This window comes from Tachysurus fulvidraco, chromosome 2 (assembly GCF_022655615.1).
Source record: "Tachysurus fulvidraco isolate hzauxx_2018 chromosome 2, HZAU_PFXX_2.0, whole genome shotgun sequence".
Taxonomy (NCBI): Eukaryota; Metazoa; Chordata; class Actinopteri; order Siluriformes; family Bagridae; genus Tachysurus; species Tachysurus fulvidraco.
In genome coordinates, this window is record NC_062519.1 from 31,086,246 (window position 1) to 31,106,286 (window position 20,041).

The 20,041-nt window shown below is 35.8% G+C and overlaps 3 protein-coding genes and 2 non-coding genes across 6 annotated transcripts in view; 4 read left to right on the plus strand and 1 right to left on the minus strand.

Annotated features, from left to right (window-relative positions):
* Window positions 1-616: 616 nt before the first annotated feature.
* On the plus strand, window positions 617-690 carry trnai-aau. Its single transcript has one exon. It is a non-coding gene; the product is annotated as a tRNA-Ile (tRNA).
* A 328-nt stretch (window positions 691-1,018) lies between these two features.
* rpp21 (ribonuclease P 21 subunit) lies at window positions 1,019-3,451 on the plus strand. Its single transcript, XM_027147938.2, has 5 exons — window positions 1,019-1,244; window positions 1,317-1,417; window positions 1,859-1,941; window positions 2,648-2,782; window positions 2,990-3,451. Exons 1-5 carry the CDS (start codon window positions 1,188-1,190, stop codon window positions 3,079-3,081), a joined length of 468 nt encoding a protein of 155 aa, XP_027003739.1. The 5' UTR covers window positions 1,019-1,187; the 3' UTR covers window positions 3,082-3,451.
* On the minus strand, window positions 3,452-5,390 carry aqp12 (aquaporin 12). Its single transcript, XM_027147926.2, has 3 exons — window positions 4,688-5,390; window positions 4,053-4,169; window positions 3,452-3,834 (listed from the first exon to the last, which is right to left on the minus strand). The coding sequence occupies exons 1-3, from the start codon at window positions 5,283-5,285 to the stop codon at window positions 3,707-3,709; spliced, it is 843 nt and encodes a 280-aa protein (XP_027003727.2). The 5' UTR covers window positions 5,286-5,390; the 3' UTR covers window positions 3,452-3,706.
* Window positions 5,391-5,989: 599 nt separating this feature from the next.
* trnam-cau lies at window positions 5,990-6,062 on the plus strand. Its single transcript has one exon. It is a non-coding gene; the product is annotated as a tRNA-Met (tRNA).
* A 1,815-nt stretch (window positions 6,063-7,877) lies between these two features.
* Window positions 7,878-20,041, plus strand: part of gpc5b (glypican 5b) — a 46,200-nt gene continuing 34,036 nt past the window's right edge. Inside the window, exons 1-6 of one of the 2 annotated variants that reach the window (XM_027147905.2) lie at window positions 7,879-8,285; window positions 10,973-11,134; window positions 14,862-15,565; window positions 17,945-18,147; window positions 18,475-18,534; window positions 18,726-18,848. In XM_027147905.2, coding sequence (XP_027003706.2) covers window positions 8,117-8,285; window positions 10,973-11,134; window positions 14,862-15,565; window positions 17,945-18,147; window positions 18,475-18,534; window positions 18,726-18,848 — 1,421 coding nt within the window. In that variant the 5' untranslated portion in view covers window positions 7,879-8,116. Of the gene's footprint in view, window positions 8,286-10,972; window positions 11,135-14,861; window positions 15,566-17,944; window positions 18,148-18,474; window positions 18,535-18,725; window positions 18,849-20,041 lie in introns of both variants that reach the window. The other variant, XM_047810419.1, reaches the window with a different exon arrangement.

Consider the following 20,041-nt stretch of genomic DNA (forward strand, 5'->3'; position numbering starts at 1 on the left):
GCACTTCAAAGAAATTGAATCTATATCGTGTTCTCTGAGTAACAGTAAGGAAATCTCTAAAGATAGTGGATATAGACGAGGCTCATGCTTATAGATATATCCCGTCAGAGTAGACTCATTTAGACCAATGTAATCATTTGGTTTAATCCAAGTTTCAGTAAGGCAGAGTGCAGTAAGGCTATTTTCTGAGATGTTAAGTCATCATTTACGATAAGTGCTTTGGGTGCAACTGATCTAATGTTCAGAAGCCAGAACTTTAGGAACTGTTTTTGTTTGTTTATTTGGCATTTTTCTGGACTAATTTTCTAGATTAGATAACTATAGAAACTACAGTCTGAAGAAGTAACTAAGTTTGAAAGGATCGTTGGTGTACACCTGCCCAACCTTGTACAACTCTAGAGTGAAGAAATTTGGGCAGGTAACAGGTATCATTACAGATCCCTCTCACCCCAGCCACAACCTGTGCACTTCTCCCTTCAGGAAGACACTACAGATCTCTGTGCACTAGAACAGAGCATCTAAGAACTCTAAGCACAAAAGCATACCATATCCATCTTAAAGTTAACACTGGGATTATTATCTCTCTTTTAACAGTTTTCCCTAAACAGCGCCCCATGGCCGGTTAGCTCAGTTGGTTAGAGCGTGGTGCTAATAACGCCAAGGTCGCGGGTTCGATCCCCGTACGGGCCAGTAAATTTTAGTCTTCAGCATTTTATTAAAAGTGCACACTTTATACCTATATATCTTGCATTCACCGTAAGGGTATATAACTGCTTAACTTTTGGAACAAAATCAAGTAAATAAACAACATTCATCAGTTCTCATCGGCTCCAGGCTCCCAGCACTTAGAATCAGAGTCATTGTTTGTTGACTTTAGCGTTTATTAAATGCGAGTTCCTGTAAAAACAATACAATCGTCAAAAGCTTATGAACTATTTTAGTGATAATTAAAGCACCGTTAGTTCGCATCCTGCATTTCCCAAGTCCTCCTTGTCTATAGAGGGCGCTGTAACTATTATAATCGTAATCTGCTGTAACTCATCACCAGCGAGGGAGAATAAATAAACAAGCATGTTTACTTTTCATGATATAGCAAAAGCAAAGCGCATCTTCGGTATGTTTGTAGATGAGATTTAAATTCGGACCACATCGGCTGTTGGATATAAAATAACGTTTTAGGAAAGGAAATGGCGTCCAATATCAAAGATAAAGAAGCTTTTCAGAGATTGAACTTCCTCTATCAAGTGAGTAAACTAGCAAAGTTTTTTTCTCTCGTTATCAAATGAAATAAATAAATCAATTACTTTGTTTTTAAGGCTGCACATTGTGTATTGGCCCAAAATCCGGAGAACACTGAACTGGCCCGATTTTACTGCTTCACCCAGAAGACCATAGCCAAACGCCTGGTCCTGAGGCAGTGAGTATCTCTTGCTATTTCTGTTTTCAGGTTTCAATACATCTAAAATATTAATCAGCGTTTGATAAACTATATGTAGCAAGTGTTCTTCATTGGTAATCGTTTTAATAACTCAGCTCCCATCCATATGCACATATTTTAATGCCATAACCTTCTACTTGTCGTTCCTTTACAACAGTCTGCACCCTTAGAACCACTTGTACTTTTCAGCAATGTCTACACATCTCTGCACTGCTATAGCCTTTATAATTTTTTTTACTGTACACACACACACACACACACACACACACACACACACACACACACACACATACATACATACATACATACATATATATTGTTGTTGTGTTCCTGTACCATGCAATGGCAATAAATATCTATCTATCTATCTATCTATCTATCTATCTATCTATCTATCTATCTATCTATCTATCTATCCAGAGATCCCTCTGTGAAAAGGACCATGTGTAGGAAATGTTGTGCTTTACTAATATCCGGAGTTACATCAACTGTCAGACAGAGAAGTAAGTTTTCTCCTTCATCTTATATAAAAAGATGTGAAATGTGTGTTTCTTAAATTAAATTGTGTGTTTCTTAAATTGCTTGGCTTGTTAAATCTCAAAGCTCCTTTACACTATATCTGTAGTGCTCTATGTAGGATCACAGATGTTTTCCATTTCAGTTGCAGTAAGGGAATATCACTACAGGGTATAACATTTAGTCAGCACTTATTAGACTTATCTGCTGTTGCCCAAGAGATGTGAAATGTAGCTAAATTACAGCAACAAGAAACCATTACCTTCAGTAAATACAATAAATCAGTCTGAAATATTAAAGCTTAAAAACTGTATTGCCTCTCATTATTATTATTATGATGTGTATTTTTTTGCCAAGTGATCAATTACATTTTCCCTGCTATGGTGCATGTGCCAGTATAAATCATTCTAAAGGAACTTGACAGTAATTATACAGTTTACACAGCTGGTAGCTGACTTTCTGAATTTTCATCTGTGTATGTGCTGGTTCTATAAGAACTAATGCAGATTTTTAACTGCTTTTTCCAATATCTAAAAACTCATGTAACAAATAGATAAAATTTGCTTGCTGTGTAAACAAAGCCATCTCAACTCTATAAAGACGACTTCTTATAGGTGTTAAATGGACACTGAGTATATTTCTGGGTGTATGATTTTGTAAGTGTTATTTCTTCTTGTCTGTATTGATGTGTAGAAGGTTCTCAAAAACAGCGTACAACTCTAATACGATGTCTCAGCTGTGGGCAAACTAAAAAGTTTCCTAACAACCCAAAACATCAGTTGTGGGTGGACCAACCAGAGGCTCAGTTAGAGAATCAGACTCAGCCAGGTACATATAAACCTGTATTCAGTTTATTTAATTCTTGTTTTTATTGTTTGTTTTTTTTTGCTGTGTAATGCATTTGTATTACCAATAATCTTGCCTAGCAAATATGAAGCTTTATGATCAGGTTTTTATTACATTTTTAGATTTTGCTTTAGTATCATTAGAGAAACATAGTGTCAGACTTGTTCATTTACTTTTCTATGTTCACAGAAGCCAATCCATCGTCCAAAGATCTGACCAAGAAAGTTAACCCTGATAAATCGAATACAGTGGATTCAGTGAAGCAGGATGCAGTCTCTTAAGTTCAACCTCTGAACTCCTTTATTCTCTCACTACAAACCGCAGCATTGGAAGTTTGCTGCTGTGATATTTAGGTTAGGTGAAAAATACAGCAGAACAGTATTATTACAGTACAACCTGATGCTTAGTTAAATATACATTTTAGACAGCAACAAATGCTTGCGTTGGAAGATTCATGTAATACACAGTGTACTGTAAGCTCTGTTACACAAGAAACAACATACTTAATCTATTTATTTAGGATTTATACCTTTTTTCTTTAGCCTTAAAATGTGCATGAAGCATGATGTTATTATGTAAAGTTTGACATTAAAATGCAAATTATTCAATAGATATAAATTGCAATTAAAACTTTGTGGTTTCACTCAAAAACAATTTTGTGTAGATTTATTGACATGTTTCCATTCTTTGTCCAAAAAACATACAATACATTGATACATCCATATTTTATTTACTCAAAAGAAACACTTCATTGTTTTATGCAAGGTGATCCATTTTTCCCCAAATGTAAATAGATATTATAAAGACATCAGTTTATGATGTGACTGACGTATCAGAATTCTGAAGTAAGGTGTTGTAAATTATATTTTAAAGTAAGTTTACATTTGAAAGTTGATGCACTGTGTTTCATGATTTTTTCTCTTCAGGTGTTTTTCTTTTTGGAAGCCGTGGACGTGGCTTTTTGGAGAAAAGCAGGTTCTTGGTGAAAAGCAAAGGGATGTTACCCATGTAGAGAATCAAGGCCAGGGTCATACCTAAAAATATGAATCATAATATTTACTACATATTACTGTATGTTATTGTACTATATACAAATAACTCCGCATGATGTAACAAATGTGTAATTTATATGTTTAAAAAAGATCATGAAGTCGGTAAGACAGAATCTATGATTACATGCATAACCTTAGAAATTTAATCAAAAGATTCAACCAATAGATCAAGCATGTTGGTGTTTTCTTGTTCAGCTTACCAATAAGGGGCCCAAGCCAGTAAACTACAGCATATTCCCAAAAGGTGTGTCCAGGACAATTGAATGTAAGCGCATAAGCAAGTGATGGGTTCACATAAGCAGAAGTGTAGTTGTTTCCTTGGGAACACAAAACATAGAGAACATTTAAAGTCTACACACCCCTGTTGAAATTGCAGGTTTTTCTGATATAAAAATAAATCAAGACAAAGCATGTCAAAGCATTTCCACTCTCTACAGTATGTGATTATAGCAACCAAGAATATACAGGTATAAAACTAATACAAAACATTTTAGCCAGAAACTTGTGTCGTAGAAGTGTGCACACTTCTAAGTTAGTGCATCTTAATTTGCCAATTGTATTCTACTTGCCCTTAAAAAAATATGCTCTGACTGGACCATGAAAAACATTGCATTTAAAAATCAAATTATTATTAAATATTAAAAATAATTAAACATATTCTGATACTTAGTTTAGGGTGTTAGAATATAAATGACTACATCCTGAGCAGGATTTTGCTTCATTTCATAAGAAAAAATTTTCTCGAATTGATCACTTTTAGGTTTCCAGGATTGTGTCTCATTTATCTGCGAGCATGATAATGAATTATAAGTCAGGTAAGAACACTATTACTAACCTGTGTAATACAGGAAGGTGAGCAGCAGGGCCAGGGTAGGAATGCGGAGCAGCTGTGACCTGTGCCGAAGGCTGAGGTCCACCAAGTGAAAAAACAGTGCACTTACCACCTCTGTGATGGTCCCTTGTATTAGGGGCACATTCAGTGATGAACTGCACTGAGTCATCATCATGACTTTGATCATATGCATGTCTGTGAGCTCCATCGCCCAATACCACCCAGCAAAGAACAGGGCAAGCTGGGCACCTCCGAGCTGACCTGATATGCTGAGAAAAGATGATACTGCTCCTGTCTCTTTTTGTAAGTATCCCATCAGAGTAACTGTAGGGTTTCCAGTGGCTCCTTGCATGATCACTCCGTGGACAGTTAATGCAAGGAAAAGCATGGTGAGTGTAACATCCTGCCCCAGGCCTCCAGCCCACTGACCGATATCAGAAATGGTTTGCACTTCCAGCCGGCATGCAGCAAGAGCAAAAGCTGCAATAAACTCAGACAGAAAACTCCACTGTGGTCTCCATTGTGTCACTAGAGCTTTGGCAATTCCACATACTACCACCACACTGATAAAATAACCCAGTGTTATGTTAAGGCCTGACATTACAATATGAGTCTAGCTGTGGTTAGGTTACAGAGGAAGGGAAGAAATATGAGTTCCCCAGGCCTGTATTTACTCCCAGTCTGTGATAACGTGGCAAAGCCACATGCAAGTTTCTTATCAGAGATTTCCACACCTTTGCATTTTCATACTTTGAGCCAAAACTCCCAACTATCCAATTCAAGGCCATGTTACTGTACCTGCCAGTGTTCTGAGGTCAACACACAGGTGTGAATGTAGCAACACCAACAGTCAGCTAAAACACATTTAAATGACAGTTTTATCACAATGTTTAGTTTTGCTGGTAAACATTGAGTGGTTTAATGCTTAAATGTGAGAATAAATTCTAGACCTGAACATTTAATCAGTTCTTTGACCTAAATGACACTGCTTCATATTGACTTTTTGTCATCCTGACATGTTGTACAACAAACAGCTTACTTTCAGTTAAAGAAACAAGCAATGTGACTTTTTGTACAAGAAAAAAAAATTGTGCTTAATAAATGTTTAAAGGTTTAAGTGACATATAGCATATAGCTAAACTGGGGCTGTGGGCTGATGCAGTTACAAAGAAAATAACAATATTTACATAAAAGGTCCTGTCTGATTTGTTTGTGTTGACAACGAATTGCGGGTGACGCTTTTTTAAATGGATTTTATTGACCATATTGACGCATGTTAATGACAAACATGGCGGCTATTCTCAAGCCTCGTTGGCGCAGTAGGCAGCGCGTCAGTCTCATAATCTGAAGGTCGTGAGTTCGAGCCTCACACGGGGCAGAATTTTTTTCTGTTCTTTTTAAACACAGCGTTTACAAAACATCTGACACACTTAATTACATTAAAGATACGAAACAAATTCTCTAATAGAGATCTATAATTTTACAGTTTAAACAACACTTTATACAAAAGACTATACACTGTTTATAGTAATTTATTGCTAAATACTCCTGAGTGCAGTGGCAGGTTTGCCTGCATCATGGCGCCCTCTAATGTTATCTAGTAAAGTTTTTTGTAAAGTGTCCTCGAAATCTTGATGCATATGATGTATATTACAAAATTAATGAAATATCTTGAAATATTTGTCTTTATATATATATGAATTAGTATATGTGCCCAGTGGTATTACAGTTAATACCAGTTACAGTTAATTACAGTTAATTACATTAACACTCAATTTGGAAAGTGATGTCTAGTCTTCAGCCGTCTAGTTGTGTGCTATTATCCAGATGAGATAAGGCAAGCAACATCTCTTGGCACTTTTAAATCTCAACTCAAAACATTTTAAGGGTAGCTTTTAATTTGACTAACTGAAATTTTACATAGTGCTTATTTTATAGTCTAATTTTGTTGCTTTAATTTTAATCTTTATATTATGTGTGTATTTTTTGTTGTTTTTATTTTGCTTTTGTAAAGCGCTTTGAGATGTTCTTTTAAAGGCGCTATAGAAAATAAAGGTTATTATTATTATTATTATTATTATTATTATTATTATTATTATTATTATTATTATGGGATGACACATTTGCCAACAATTGGAGTGGATAAAAGTCTCACATAAAGGTATAAGAATAAAGATATCTAGCATGCAGGACAAGTTACTGTACTCAGGGCAGTGTGAGCTTAGAAACACCACATGATATGAGAGAAATTAGTGCTTTGTAGGCTTATAGGATCGTATTAATAAAATTTAGAGGTGATTGTTGTTAAGAATATTGTTGAGAATCGACCGGAACCAGGTCAAGAACTTTATTCACAACAAACATTAACACTCAATTTGGAAAGTGATGTCTAGTCTTCAGCCGTCTAGTTGTGTGCTAAATATTTGCTGTGAGATTTAACTGAAGCTCTTGTACTTGGATGCATGGTTTTATGAATCATGCTGCCATCACATAACTGGCTGTGATATGAGTCTTGTACAATGTACAGTTTGTTGTTTTGTTAAAGTAAATACAACATAAACACACAATCACTAATTTTAACTGGAAGGCAACAATGTGAAGGCTTCATACTGTGGCCAGATCCCAGTACAGAGTCATGTCAATTATAATAGTGGCAGAAGCTTTTATCAGGCAAAATCGAGGCTTAATTGTTAATATACAAATTTAATGCGTTTTTTGAGTGTTAGTCTGTTTATTAAAAAAAAAAAATCTTGTTGAACACCAATTGTTGATATAACATTGAAAATATTTCAATAAGTTTACTCTTTTAATAAGTTTATGTTCTTCAAATCTGAATTTATAGCAATGTAGAATTCATTCTAAACTACATATTTAATAGAAACATTAATTAACTGACAACACCATGGATTTATTAAAGAGTGGAAATAAATGTATAATCTATAATGATTTCTGTTTGTGGAGACCTTGTGCCATTATGTAGTCCAGGTCTAAAATGGTTTTGTCTTGATGAATAATTATCCTACTTGTGTAATAGTTGATTAAGTTGCTCTGTGTGTGTGTTTGTGTGTGTGTGTGTGTGTGTGTGTGTGTGTGTGTGTGTGTGTGTGTGTGTGTGTGTGTGTGTGTGTGTGTGTGTCATGCAGCTATAGAAAGGGGAAAGTAAGAGGAGTGGGGGCAAAGTGTACAGAGTCCCAGCCAACTCCCCTCCTCTCTGAATTAGGCAGCAGCGCTTCTTTTAGATCCTGCAAGTCTTCTGAGCTGCTGGGAATTCATAAGCATGTGAAATTCACCACAGCTCTCTTTCAGGATATTAACAAAGCCTGACTTCATAAATGCCGGACCCTGGGGAATCTTCCTGAGCAATTCTACAGAATAGATTTGCACTTCTTTGTTGCTCTGTTATTATAGAAGACTATGGATTGAAATGGTGCAATGCTCCGTGAGACAGTGTGGCGAGTTTGGATCTGTTGGATATTGATGAGTTTGGGGCCTCACTGGAGAGTTCATAGTGCAGGTGCACATAGCTGCCACGAAGTTAAAACAGCTTTCCAACTGCGGCAGATTGGCCCTTTAAAATGGGTCCCAGAAACAGCAGCAACAGGTTGGTTTGTGTCTAAGCTGAAGAATTTAAATAAAGAAAAGCGCAAATATTTGACAAGGACATATTATCTTTAATTGACAGAACCTTTCATGCTTTGTGCGTCTGTGAAATCTTTGTGTGGAATAGGGAGTGGCATTGTCAATAATATTAAGAATAGCCCATAATCTTATCCAGTATATAAAGACCAATGAGTGTAGGCATAATGTTGGTATATCAATACACTGTCATCTAATTGATGTAAAATTACTACTGACTATGACTATGGGTATGAGTTAAAGTGAAAATATCAAAAATCCTGTTACTTATTGTCACCCTTATAATTGACTATATGTAATATATTCATATAATTTTGCTGACAAAGTGCCAACATTGACCACTATAATTTCAGTATTTATTGTCAAATGTTTTAGAAATAAAATCAGTTCTATCGTTATATTATAGATTCTTCATAACAGATTTCCACACTGCTTCAAAATGTACACTGACCGATTTTTCTGGAAGAAAGATTTTTTTGTCAGCCAATTACATTGGATTTAAAATATCCATATGTGAATGAAAGAAAAAATATTACTTACAGACACCTAGAAGATGATTTGCTTTAGAAACAAATCTCAGGCACTGGCTTTCAGACTGATGCCCCTTTATAGTCATGGAAATTATACATTTAGTCTGTCCTTCTGTCTATTGTTTATTTCTCTGTGTGCAAGCATGTCTGTACTGTTGTATGTCTATTTATACCTATTTATGCCATTTATGCTCCTTAATCAGTCTGCCTGTCCCTTTGACTACTTTGATCTTAATATTATTATCCGTCTGTATATCTATCCATCTACTTGTCTATATCTGTCTAAGTACAGATGTAAAAATTATATCTAAAGATGTAAAATGTTTGCTTTTCTGTTGGAGATACATACAACAGAGTATTCTCCTTTTGGTAGAATCACTATAGGAAGATAAAAAAACCTGAACTTAAGGATTAACTACTTATGAGGCAACGTGTTATCTTATGGCTCTCTTGCAAATGGAACTGAGGTTACTAAATTGGTTTCTTAAAACATAGTTTATAAAATAATTTTCAGATATGTAAGAAATCAAACTGGCTTATTTTCAACATTTTTATTAATTAAATAATTTAAATCATGACTTTATGTTTTTTGTTATACAACCTTTAATTAAGAATCAGGCTGTTCATGTGTGTGTGAGATAGATTAGAGTATGTAAAAGGTCAGGGAGGACGGAGTGATCCCAGTCAGCTGTTGTAATGTGTGGTTTACTCGGCTGTATCAGATTCACCACATAGGACAGAGTAAGGACATTACACAGGCAGGTACCATCTGAGTTTTTGCTTTCTTCTGTCTTTCCTTTATTTAAAAAATAAATAAATACAACCCCCCCCCCCAAAAAAAAAACCAACAACAACAAAAAACCAACCTCATTAATAACTACTTTTAATGAGAATTTTTTAAAATAACATATTTCCTGTTAAATCCTACGGAAGCATATTGCATTCACTTGAGGAAAAGAAAATCTACTCTGTTTTTCTGAATTAACGACTTAATTATCTCAGAATTATGAGATAATTTTTCATGAATGAAAAATGTTTTGCTCTGTTTTTCTGAATTAACGACTTAATTATCTCAAAATTATGAGATACATTTTTTTTGAAAAACATTTTTTTCACTCTGTTTTTATGAATTAATGAGTTAATTATCTCAGAATTATGAGAATAATTCTTCATGAAAAAAATTAATTTTGCTCTGTTTTTCTGATTTAACGAGATCCCTTAAACTTGAAAGGCGGGACATGTTTACTTCCATGCAATCCACCTAAAATAGAGCTCCTGGCAGGATTTTGAGGGATCTCATTAATTCAGAAAAACAGAACAATCATTTTTTTTAATGAAAAATTATCTCATAATTCTGAGATAATTAACTCGTTAATTCAGAAAAACATAGCAAATACATTTTATTTCAAGAAAAAATTCTCATAATTTTGAGATAATTAAGTCGTTAATTCAGAAAAACAGAGCAAAAAATTTTTATTCATGAAAAATTATCTCATAATTTTGAGATAATTAAGTCGTTAATTCAGAAAAACAGAGCAAAAAATTTTTATTCATGAAAAATTATCTCATAATTCTGAGATAATTAAGTCGTTAATTCAGAAAAACAGAGTAGATTTTTTTCTTCCTCAAGTGAATGCAATATGCTTCCGTATAAATCTAATTGATGTTTGGTTCTCTAAAATGATCTAAGAAAATTCAGCATTTCTTTACATGTTTAGATTCAATTTATATTAGATTATTGTTTATATTGCTGCTTGACAACCTGTTGTAAGGGGTGCAGTGAAATTTCCATTTCCATTTACAGCATTTGGCAGATGCCCTTATCTAGAGTGTCTTACATTATCTCATCTTCATATAACTGAGCAATTGAGGGTTAAGGGCCTTGCTCAGGGGCCCAAAAGTGGCAGTTTGGTGGACCTGTGATCAAACTCACAATTGGTAGCCCAACACCTTAACCACTAGGCTACCACATGCCCCATTTCCCCCTGCTTATTATTCTCTATCTAAAGAAAGTTTTTATTTTTAACCACTGAGCCAACAGCTCTTGGTAACAGCTCTACAGGTTATAAGGTGCATGCAGTCTTAATTTCTATAATTTCTGAGCTCTTTATATTTTCTCCAGATGCAGACCTCCAAATCTGCAAACACCAGGGACCGACCTGCTGCACACGCAAAATGGAGGAGAGCTACCACGCCGCTGCACGCAGAGACACACTGCAGAACATTCTCTCCTACAGCCTTGAGCTAAAGTACCTCATTATAGGCCATGCTGCAGCCATCCAAGGTGAGATTTCTTCTTTGATGAACAAAATTAAAATTGCAAAATAAAACTCACATTTCACATCAGAAACCATGACGTGAGAATATCTTGAATATGGTCACATTTATCTAATATTTCCTCTAAATATTAAATATATCTGTTTATTGATCCTATTTCTAGGCAGAAATATGTTATTATATAAATGTCCCTATATTCATGAAGCCCCTTACCTGATGCAGTGCAGTGGCAAAACATCTTAACTAATATTTTTACAAGAATGGTGAACCTGTTATTAAATGATGAGTTTTGTTGCTTTGTAGGGAAACACTAGCTGTGCTTTTATAAGAGTTGACTCCTTAATGAGGCTTATGCAATTTACGCAATTATCTTCATTAGTTACTTATCAAACACTTTGACATATAATTTCAGATAATGACACGTGATCAGGAATGATCAGGAAATTTTAATTTTTTTTTTTCAAAATAATTCTTCTCATTCACAGTATTTATCCGAGCAATGCTTGTAATTCACAGGGAACCAGAAATGCGTGACTACTTTGTAATTAGGTCTCCACAGGTCTTGTACACAGCATGCTGTTGGCTCCAATCTGGTATGAAGAACAAAAAACAAACAAACAAAAAAAATCTATAGATGTGAATCTTCTCATTTGACTACTGCAAGCCATTTTTATATACAGATGATTTCAGATCCACTCAAAGGATTCACTTTGAAAAGATAAACAGGTTCATTGTAATCTGTTTAAACAAAATACTTACAGTTAATTTATTAAAGTCTCCTAGCTTTTCGGGAATCTTTCACTAAGAGTCAGCAGTTTCACACGGAGAAAGAGAAATGAGATGTCCTCTACTGTATCTCTCTCCCAACATAGTGAATATTAAACAAGTGAAATGTTAACATTCTGAGAGTATCCCTTGGAGATGTATCTGTCTTGAACACAACATATTGCTCTATAATGAGGACAGATGAATGGGCCAGAAAAGATCGTTTGTGTCCTTTTGTGCTTTTCACTGGATTGTAGCTGGTGCCCTGGTCAACCCAGAGCCAGTTCTTAAAACGCTTTCATTCCGCTGTGGGAGAGGATTGTAGATTTATACAGTTGTGGTTTCTCTCTTTCACTCAGTAACATTTACTTTGTCACAGTGTGTAAAGGTGTTCACTAATCACCAATCATTTCTTTGTCACTACACTTTGAAAAATAAATGACATGATGAAGTGTAATGCAGAAATGAGCTAAACACATGCAGATATAAATTAAATAACAAAAATGCAAACGCAAAATCACATCATATATTTAAATATGTTAGAGTAAAAGGATTCTTCTACTGTTCCTGGCCAACAGAGAACTCTTGAGCTAGTGGTAAATCTTCCACATCGTTCAGAACAATCAAAGTAAATTACCAGGTCAACTGAAAGTTTATGTATGAGATTCTTGTTAAAAACCTATCGCTCAACTTTGTACAATATGGAGTCTTGATTTAAAAGGAAAGAAATTTGTCAAATGGTAAAAAAAGCCTTTTATCAATCGCATTATGTACCATGACTCAAAATTCAGTCCTAACCTTAAGCCTGAAGGTTCCCACAATTCAAATGAACTAAGAAAGGAAGTGTCTCTATATTTATAGACATAAAAATTTGGTAAACGTTCACAAAGTAATACATCTCCAAGTGAACAGTTACTTCATTGGTCATTTTAAAGTCCAGAATATCCCCATTTTACTTGTAATTTGTGTGAGTGATTCTGAAAATCTTTTACAAATCAACTTCAAAATACAGTATCCATTCAGGCACATGACATTTTATTCTCGCCACATTTTGCAAGCCACATTTATCCTCAGCAACCCAATAGGCCCTAAAAATAAAAAATACTGTTCTCATACATACTCACTGGTCTAAATTAAATCTTGGATCAAGTACAACTTGAGAGGTTTCCTGTCACTTAAATATATCCAGTCACCTTATAAATGGAATGCAATGGCAGCAGAAATATTTTTTCAATACTGTGTATTAAACATATAACCGAACTGTAATATGTCTAATGAAATCTCTTTATTTGTCTGGATTTCATAATGATGTCCAGACAAGCCACATGCTAACATGTGTAGGGAACAGCTGAACATCAGAAAAAAATAATTTTGTCCATATACTCCTAGAAAACAAAATGAGTTTTCTATTAGTTAATGAGTAAATTAGTCAAAATTACAAATTTATTGTACAGAATATTAATTCAAGAGTTCCTGTTTCATTGTCTGTCGACCCTTTTGATTTTAAATATTCTGACTCAGACATTTTCTGTCTTATGGGTCACTTTTCTGAAGTTTTAAGCTCTGCTGACTTTCCACAAACATGTAACATGCTGTATTCCTGAACAGCTTATTTTCTGGTATACTGTATATATCAGTTGTACCATAATGATATTCATATCAATTTTCTTTATAAATATGAAATCACATATTTTTATTTATTATTTTTTCATTCCTACCATTGCTAACTAATATCTGGATTTTTGTCGTAAAAGATTTTGTAACAGCTCATGAAAACAGATCAGAAATAACAGAAATGATGTTCCAATGCTATTCTGTCTTCTATATGTCTTCAATTTGTAGCATTGTTTGCCTTACAAAACAGAAGAAGCAGTGCTAAAGCATTTAGGACTCAATTTTCTTATATAACTTTATATATAAGAGTATATATATAGTATATATATATAGTAAGAGTATATATATAGTATAACTTTATAAAGTGAGTAATATTTGATGACAGAATTTTGCCTGCAAAAAATATGAATATATATAAATAAATATTAGAACCAAAGAAAATCCTAACCTGATCATGTACAGTACATAACAGATGAGAAAATTTCAGTAATTTCACTGTGTTATAGATTTTCAAATCTTCACCCACTGTTTATGCCATTTATAGCAGAGAACATGAATTTTATTGATTGGATACTTCTTGTGTGCCAACAGTGCACATCACTCATAGAAACAGGCAACAGTGAGCTCCAATATCTGGCACTGAAATCAGTATATATTGCTGTCACATGAAGTCAGTGATAAAGTAGAAAAAGCAAAACATTTAGATTTATTCTCAGCTGTAAAGGGCCTCCAGATACAATGTGCTAACAACTAAAATGGGTTGTGTAAACTATAATCAAATTCCTTTTGTTGTTTAGATGAAAACAGACACCACCACAAGTGGAAAATAGGATTAGACATAAAGGAAAATTACGATAATGTTACAAGGATATATATACACCGGCACCTGGGTATACATGGACATATAAATAGATTGATAGATAGATCGAATTCAGTGATAGATAGATTTGTGGATAGATAGATTCTTTTAGGGAGGTCTTTCACTAGATCTTGGAATGGTCTGTCAGAATTTCTGCTCATTCAGCCACAAGAGTTATTAAAGTTGGGCACTTAGCATGCTTGGTACACAGTCAGCATTCTAATCCATCCTAAAGGTGTTCAGGCCACTTTTCATCTGGACCCACAATGCATGGAAAGCCATGTTTTCACGGATCTAGCTGGAACAGGTTTGGGATTATTCTACTGAAGGGAAATCTTAATTGTGACAATTTCCAAATACATTATATACACAATTTTGGCTGCATAGTGTAGATAAATAGATTACCAACATCTCTGTTAGAGAATAGAAAAAAAATGTTTTATTATTGTGCATCATGGTTATAGTGCTGACAGTGTCCTCTCCACTTCTTCCTCAGACACCTTCCATTCCCTTCTGTCTTTCACGCTCAACCACACACTCTCTCTTCTCGACCTTGCCTATGAACCAATTGCTGCTGAGTCCCGTCCCTTAGTCTCAGCCCTTTTCTCGGACCTCGCCCTGTACCTACGTGGCAATGATGACGTCTCTGTTGTCCGCTCTGTGCGGCAATTTTTCAATGAACTATTCCCACTGGTCTATCGGCATCTTGTGAACCCAGGATTGGCATCCTCCACCTGGTCAGCAGAGGGTACAGAATGCCTCCGTGCCACAAGACAAGACCTCAACCCATTTGGCCCTCACCCACAGGCACTGGCACATGGCTTGGCACGGGTATTAGGAGTTGGTCGATCACTCATGCAGGCACTAACGGTAGGTGTTGAGGTCCTAAATGCTTCTGAATCTGCAGGCATGGCAAAAGAGTGTGGAAGGGCCATCGTAAGGATGCAGTTCTGCTCACACTGCAAGGGGCTGACACTGATCAGGCCATGTCAGGGGCTATGCCTTAATGTGATGAGGGGTTGCCTGGCAGGACTGGCAGAGCTGCAGGGGCCATGGAGCCGCTACATAGCTCTTCTAGAGGGAACAAGTGCAGCACTGGCTGGAGGGCATGAGCTGGAGCTAACTCTTCTGGGCATTCGTGAAAGGATCAACGATGCCATCCTGAGTGCCCAGTATAACGGACCACATCTCAGCGCCATTGTGAGTCACACTGATTCTATTTTTTGTGTGTCTTGCTCTGCATACTGTCATCAGTCATGTACATAGGTGCGTTAATAGAAATCAGTATGGAATGACAGGTAGATGGATGGATAGATAGACAAATGGATGTATGGCTAGACAGATATTCAGATCATACATAAATAGATGGCTGCATGTATGAACAAATATATGGGTATGTGGACAGATGAGTAGACAGATGGACAGACAGCTATGTAAATAGATGGATAAGTGGTTGAATGAATGGACATGCTTTTAGCTGAACAGAAACAGTAATAGATAAGTAGTTGTCAGATGAATAGACAGTTAGTCATGTGGATAGATAGCTAAATTCATGAAGGGCTAGTTCAATTTGAATGCCTTGATGGGTAGATGGATGGAAAGACCAATATGAAGATGGATTCCAAAATGGAGCAGCCACACTTTATGTATATTGTATAATGGAGCAGCAACACTGTACATACATACATATATATATATATATGCATTATATAAAGATTAGCAGAATTTAGCAGTGTGTTAAAGCCTGGCTTTGAGCAGCTACGCTTGTGCTGACAGCTGTGTGTGTATATGTGTGTGTGATGGTGGATTAAGTTTGAGGCTCATGCTCACAAGCCCGCCTCAATGGAATGCAGACCTGCCCATCAGAATGAAAGATATTACTGATCCCCCCAGACCCTTTGGCCTCGCAGCTCCCTCTAACTGAAAGTCTATGTGAGCTGGGCGTTTACGTCTCCCTCTAGGCTTCCTGGATCAGGTTTTGCTCGCTCACTGATGCTGCGTAGCTGGGATGATTTTGAGTTCATGTTACCCAAAGTCTGGATTGCATTGTGGGAAGGGGCAGGAGGAAAAATGAGGTCACTGTAGCATTAGTCTAAAAAAATGGCTGTAGTATAAAGGGATGAAACAGTGGAGCTTGTCTTTAAAAAATAATTTGTGTATATAATTACAATAATTAACCGAGGTACTTCTACCTATTTCGATTTAAGTTCCTGATACTTTAGGCCTACAGGTATTTGGAAAAACCTATTCAAAACCTCAGTGGAATATAAATGACATAAATTAATTGCTGTATGCTGGTCAAGACCAAAGTAATTCTAAACCCTAGCCTGGGAACAGAGGGCACACCATGTGAAACCTGCACAGACAGTAACATAAGCTCAGAATGGAACAAGGGTATATATATATATATATATATATATGATTTTCAAACCTTTCTGTAAAACATTCCTAAACCAAAAATGCTATTGTTTCTCATAAAACTAGCAAACCATGAACCAGTATTTATGTATGATTGTTGTCATTGTCATGAATACCAAATTGTCCCTATAAGTGCATGTACAGTATAGCACTTGCTTCATGCCCAGTCTACCTGGGTTAGAGTCTGGATTCACCACCTTGACCAGTATAAAAAAAGGTACTAAATATAACTGAATGAACTGAATGAATTTGGGTAAATGATTTAAAATTATATTCAACTTCTTGAAGAAATCTACCTTATTGGAATCCAATAGGAATAGGAAGATTCAGGAATAGGTTTGGTATAATTTAAAAAAAACTGCAAATTGATAGTAACAAAAAGATGTGAGATGGTATAAATAGAGTCTAGCTTCATATCTATTAGTGCCAGACAGAGAAAATGCTATGTGGAAGTGTGGACTATACCAGGCCTGATCTTGTATCTGTGCTCTGGTGCAGTGTGAGTTGTTTGGTTGTTGAATACTTTTCCTCGCTCCTTCGTCCTGCATGCAAATCCACCTATGGACAAAGGCAAATCTGGCTGGCTGGAGAAACCCCTTCCCAAAATGCAGTGACACAAACAAGGGGCCACGAGGGGTGTGAAGGAGTTTAGGTAATCCACGAATAAATAAAGCACTCAGGAGAAATACAAGCCTGATGACCATAAGCAGTGCACACATTCACACATCCTCACATGTGCTATAGGGACATGGGTCTGAGGGGCTTAAGAAATTATACATAAGATAAAATGCAGATAATGTTTTAAATTATTACTCAGTTTAATGTAGGAGTGTGTACTCAAGTTAAAGTGAATAAGTTGCTATTTTTAACCTACTTGTAATTGTAAAATAAATCAAAAATAAATTGTAAATGTTTTTCACAAAATAATTTATTTATTTATTTATTTATTTTTTATTATGTGACATCCCAAACTATAATTAATAATAAGATAAAATATATAATTAATGGCAAATTGCTGTGCTTAACCATCCAAAGAAGACCTAAGGAACCTTTTTGGTTCTGAGTATTGTAAAGTGGAAAAGCATCTGTCTGAGGATGTGACATTGATATTACTGGACATCAGCTGATACCTAGTGAACTGTCCGTGTCTCTGACTATCAGGTGGAAAAGGTGTGTGGTCCTCTCACTGAGTCTGACTCGTCCACTCAGAAAATTCTGACACAACACAGTCCAACGCCACAGAGTCCTGCAGTCTTTAACCAGAGTATGAGTGTGGAATCAGTCTCCTCTATCCCGTCCCTGAGCCCTACAGTACAAAACAAGTCTGATGATCTCAAAATTGGCCATGTTACTCTGAAGAAAAGGTGAGATGTTTGCATACATTCCATTATGTCACATCTATTCATTTGATTTCTGCATTTACTTTCATATTTATATGTAGCTCTATATACACCAAATACTCAGTTTGTCAGGTACCACAACATCTTTATTAGAAGATTTTTATTAGTAGATTCCAAAAAAACATATTTTATGTAGCCTTGCAAACAATGAGTCTAGCATTCATTAAGAGCCAACGATTTGCACAGAAACAGAATCCTCAGCTCATGTTTTATTAATTGACAAGAGATTGGAAATATTGTTGTAGCACATTTATTGTGATATATATATATATTTTTTTATATTATTTACAGATCCTTGCCTCTAAAACCTTCCAAACACGACAAGCCAAGAAGCCTGAAGAAGATCTCTAAGTAAGTGTCAAGCTATTTATTTGACTGGGTAAATTTAACATAATATGTGTGTGTGACAGTGTGTATGTGTGCAACAAAAAATGTGACCATGAATTATATCAAATTATACATATTTTATTTGTTAAATTATATTGTATTAAATAATTACATTTCTGCTGTCCATGTTGTAACGGAGCAAATCACCTTGTCAGGGAGTTTATGAGCTACATTCAGCGCTACAAGTCCTTCTTCTCCATATTGCCAGAGGTGCTATGTGATGCTGAGATTGTGCTGGATGAATACACCTGCTGGAATGGGGAGGACGTTGTAGAGAGGTATAATGTGTGCTTTCTTAATTCCAACCTGTCATAACTTTTACTATATATTTTTTTTATTATACACTTATATAGCACAGCATTGTTGCTTGGTTAGAAGGTCTTGATACATTTTCATCGGAAGCTTTGGCAGTATTTCCAACTAAAATGCATTTTAAATCTAAAACGTTTATGGAAGGAGATTTCAGTGTCACCGTAACAGTCAGAGGTAAAGCTGTTCTGGGAAAGCCTTCAATAAAGAGGAGCTTTGCGCTTTATTTCTCAATAACATGACAAGCTACGGTTCTTTTGTCCTATTAACTTCAAGAGGACATATTTTGTCTTTTTGTCAAAGTTTTACTTACACTTGCCCAGTTTTCCTTCTACCATCACATCAACTTTGAGAATTGTAACAAGATAATCAATGCTATTCCCTTTACTTTTCATTGATTTAATGTTATGGCTGATTTGTGTATACAAATAGTATTCATTTACTTTCATAATTAATTTCATTAGGCTTTATTTCAAGGCAATTATGATTTCACATACAGAGTATTATTATTACTATTAGTGATAAATTGTTCTCAGAAAACTTATAATGTAGTTGTAAAGATCATAATACCCAATGTGGACAAAGATTTGGGGGCCAGCAGTTGCCATGGCTTTTTGGAGCTTTTGCCTGGACCCCTTTGGGACAGAGGCCTCATTCAGAAAGTGTTGGAATGTCATTGTCACACAAATGAGTTTCCCTGGAAAACACAAACAAACTAAACAAACATTTGAATATAGGTACGATAGGTTCTGTCTCTGCATACAGCCAAGCTCTTTCAGCCATGTTGGACACACACAAACTCTCTACTTGGCATTTGTCCACTGTATAGACCTGCATTCTGCTGGTTGCCCCAGGAAAACTTGTAAAACTTCCTTATCTGGCCTCTTTAGGTGCTGAGGGTGATAAAGACAGCACTGACACTGACGGCTTGCACAGTGGTACTCTCTAGCATGCCTCTTGTTTTAGTAAGTAAAATGGTAAAAAGACCCAGCTTGGCTCGTCTGGCTCCTGGTTTTGGCCCTCATGGGTTCAGACCCCTCACTCGTGCCCCCACAGGAATCCTACTATTGTACCCTAACTGGCTGTAATGGAGGACTAGTGCCATTCATGTCAGTGCCCCCTGGTGGGACAAGTACAACATAGTTAGAGGAGACCTTCTTTT

Bases quoted from the DNA above. Each gene is read 5' to 3' on its own strand.
- rpp21 (XM_027147938.2), top strand. From the start codon at position 1,188: ATGGCGTCCAATATCAAAGATAAAGAAGCTTTTCAGAGATTGAACTTC. The intron at 1,418-1,858 runs GTGAGTATCTCT...CTATCTATCCAG, and splicing joins AAACGCCTGGTCCTGAGGCA to AGATCCCTCTGTGAAAAGGA. The intron at 2,783-2,989 runs GTACATATAAAC...CTATGTTCACAG, and splicing joins AGAGAATCAGACTCAGCCAG to AAGCCAATCCATCGTCCAAA.
- aqp12 (XM_027147926.2), bottom strand. From the start codon at position 5,285: ATGTCAGGCCTTAACATAACACTGGGTTATTTTATCAGTGTGGTGGTA. The intron at 4,170-4,687 runs GTTAGTAATAGT...TGTGTTCCCAAG, and splicing joins CACCTTCCTGTATTACACAG to GAAACAACTACACTTCTGCT. The intron at 3,835-4,052 runs GTAAGCTGAACA...TCATATTTTTAG, and splicing joins CTGGCTTGGGCCCCTTATTG to GTATGACCCTGGCCTTGATT.